The sequence below is a fragment of the Triticum dicoccoides genome, unplaced genomic scaffold (assembly GCF_002162155.2).
Source record: "Triticum dicoccoides isolate Atlit2015 ecotype Zavitan unplaced genomic scaffold, WEW_v2.0 scaffold31205, whole genome shotgun sequence".
In the NCBI taxonomy this organism is placed as follows: Eukaryota; Viridiplantae; Streptophyta; class Magnoliopsida; order Poales; family Poaceae; genus Triticum; species Triticum dicoccoides.
Genome location: NW_021262403.1, coordinates 1 through 2,232, shown reverse-complemented (window position 1 = coordinate 2,232; position 2,232 = coordinate 1). Strand labels below are relative to the sequence as shown.

Below are 2,232 nucleotides of genomic sequence, written 5' to 3'. Positions count from 1 at the left end.
AAAAAAAAAAAGCACATCAAGTCCAAATGGATTCATAACCTGGGGCATTAGGCATAGAAAATGGTAGGCATGAAATGCGAACAGCAAACCGCACATGTTTCGAGGTGAAATGAAAATACAATCCATAAGTTTTTCTTTTTGCGAATAATTCACAAGCCTAGTATGTACAATGGCGAGCCTAATGTACAAACTTACCCAACTAGTATTAAACTCATCCTTCTAAAAAAACTATTAAACTCATCACCTAGCTAGAATCTATTTTCTCCATATCTATGGTCATATTTCTGTTAACAAGTATTATTGGAAAAATACTACTGCTGCTAATTATCACCACATTATAATGACAACAACCACAATTACTGGAAAACAAATTTATCTAAGCACCAAATTTGTAAAGATTTCCGAGCATTAATCAGGAATGCTTAGACGAACTTACTTGGATCTTTGTTAGTCTTCACTGCAAGGCCATTGAAGTAACAACTGCCTCCCTTCGCCTTGAACTGCTGCCAGTACGCATTGATCGCGTAGCTTGCATGCGCGTCGAGGGTGTTGGGCTCGTAGCACGCACCGCCGGGCTGGATGGCGGCGCACGTCCCCGTCCCTTGCCCGCACGCGTAATTCAGGGCGAGGGCCACCGCCGTCTCGTTCAACGGCTTGCCGCCGCCGGTCAGGACGCACCACTCGAGCTTGCCGGTCTGGCCATCCGGCGGCGGCAACGGCGGGTAGGAGCGCACCGTCCGCCTGCCGGTGAGGTCAACCTGGTACACCCAGGTACCGTTCGGGTAGAACATCCCCCAGTGCCGCTCAGTGCCCGCCCCCGGCTTCAAGTCCTCGTTGTACAGCGCGAAGACGAACACCGGCATGTTGGACCTCGGTCGCGCTGGCGTGCCGAGTTTCTTGTGCATCCGACGGGCGAGGTGGCGGTTGTAGAGCGCGGCGTTGCGCACGTTGGCGCCGGCCTGGCCTGGGTCGCCGGCGTTCGGCCAGCCTGTCTCCGAGATGGCCAGCTTCACGCCGCCGTACCCTAGCTTGTCCATCGCGGCTATGCAGGCGTCGAGCATTTGGTCGAGCAGGTTGGTGTAGGTGAGCCGCGTGGCCGGGTCGACGTAGTGGCTGCTCGCATTGCCCTCGAAAAGCGCGTAGTCCAGCGAGATGTCCTTCTGGTTGGCCGCCCAAGGGAAGTACGGGTACGCGTCGACGAAGTAGTAGGAACGGGTGTGGTTGAGGAAGTCGAGCAGCGGCCGCATGACGGGGCCGGCGATGTCCTCGCGGAACGCGCCGGCGGAGGGCGGGTAGGACGCCGCCAGCGCGTCCATGGCGAGCGGGGTTCCGAGCTTGACGTGGCCGCGACCGATCGCGTGGAGCGCGTGGCGGAGGTTCTTCATGGCTGGCACGATCTTGCCCCACGTGGACGCCGCGAGGGCGGGGTAGGAGAGCAACTCGTTGCCGACGAGCAGGTACATCACCCGCACCCGGGGGTGCCGCTTGATGTTGTTGTCCACCCACTCGCGTGCGGCGGCGCGGGAGTCGGCCAGAGAGGGGACGATGTCGTTCGGCACCATGACGGAGACCGGGATGCCCGTCCCGGCCAGGGCGTGCAGGATGCGCTGGTCGGCGTTGTAGAGCTTGACGGCGCCCGCGTGCGCCTTGCGGAGGAGCTTGACGGAACGCGCCGCCGTGGGGAGGTCGTCGCCCAGGTTCCCGTAGTTGACGCCGATGGCGTGGGGCCGCCTGTACGCCGCCGCCGCCGCCGCCGCTGCATGCATGCAACAGAGAATAGTTAGCCACGGTGGTCAGTGGTCAGGAACTAATTAACCATGTAACATTAGATTGGTGCACCGAGAGGGGGGCGTGAGGGATCACCATGGCAGTGGCACGCGAAGGCGGCGAGGAGGAGGGCGCAGAGGGAGGAGGACGCCATTTCTGCGCGTGTGCCCTCTTGCGAAATGTTGAATCTCTGTTGATTTTGATCTGAGATGGAATGGAGAGTGTTTGTGATCATATAAAGGGGAGGGCTTTTAGGGAGAGGTTGGGTTAGATAATTATTAAGCCCGCAAATATAATTAAAACAGGGAAGGAAAATAGCCCTACGTAGCCTTCTTTTCAGGGGATGCCGCTACCTAACCATTTTTCTCGGGGGTGCCGCTATGGAGTATAAGCCTGAAAACCTAAAACGGCGCAACAGACGCTCCGGGTTGGGAACACTAACAGAACCCGCATGTGAGCCGAACC

General features: G+C 57.4%; 1 protein-coding gene across 1 annotated transcript; it reads right to left on the bottom strand.

The window, feature by feature from the left end:
* Positions 1–173: 173 nt before the first annotated feature.
* On the bottom strand, positions 174–1,646 carry LOC119345839 (probable glucan endo-1,3-beta-glucosidase A6). The gene has a single exon (XM_037615701.1). The coding sequence runs from the start codon at positions 1,560–1,562 to the stop codon at positions 423–425; it is 1,140 nt and encodes a 379-aa protein (XP_037471598.1). The 5' UTR covers positions 1,563–1,646; the 3' UTR covers positions 174–422.
* Between the last annotated feature and the right edge of the window lie 586 nt (positions 1,647–2,232).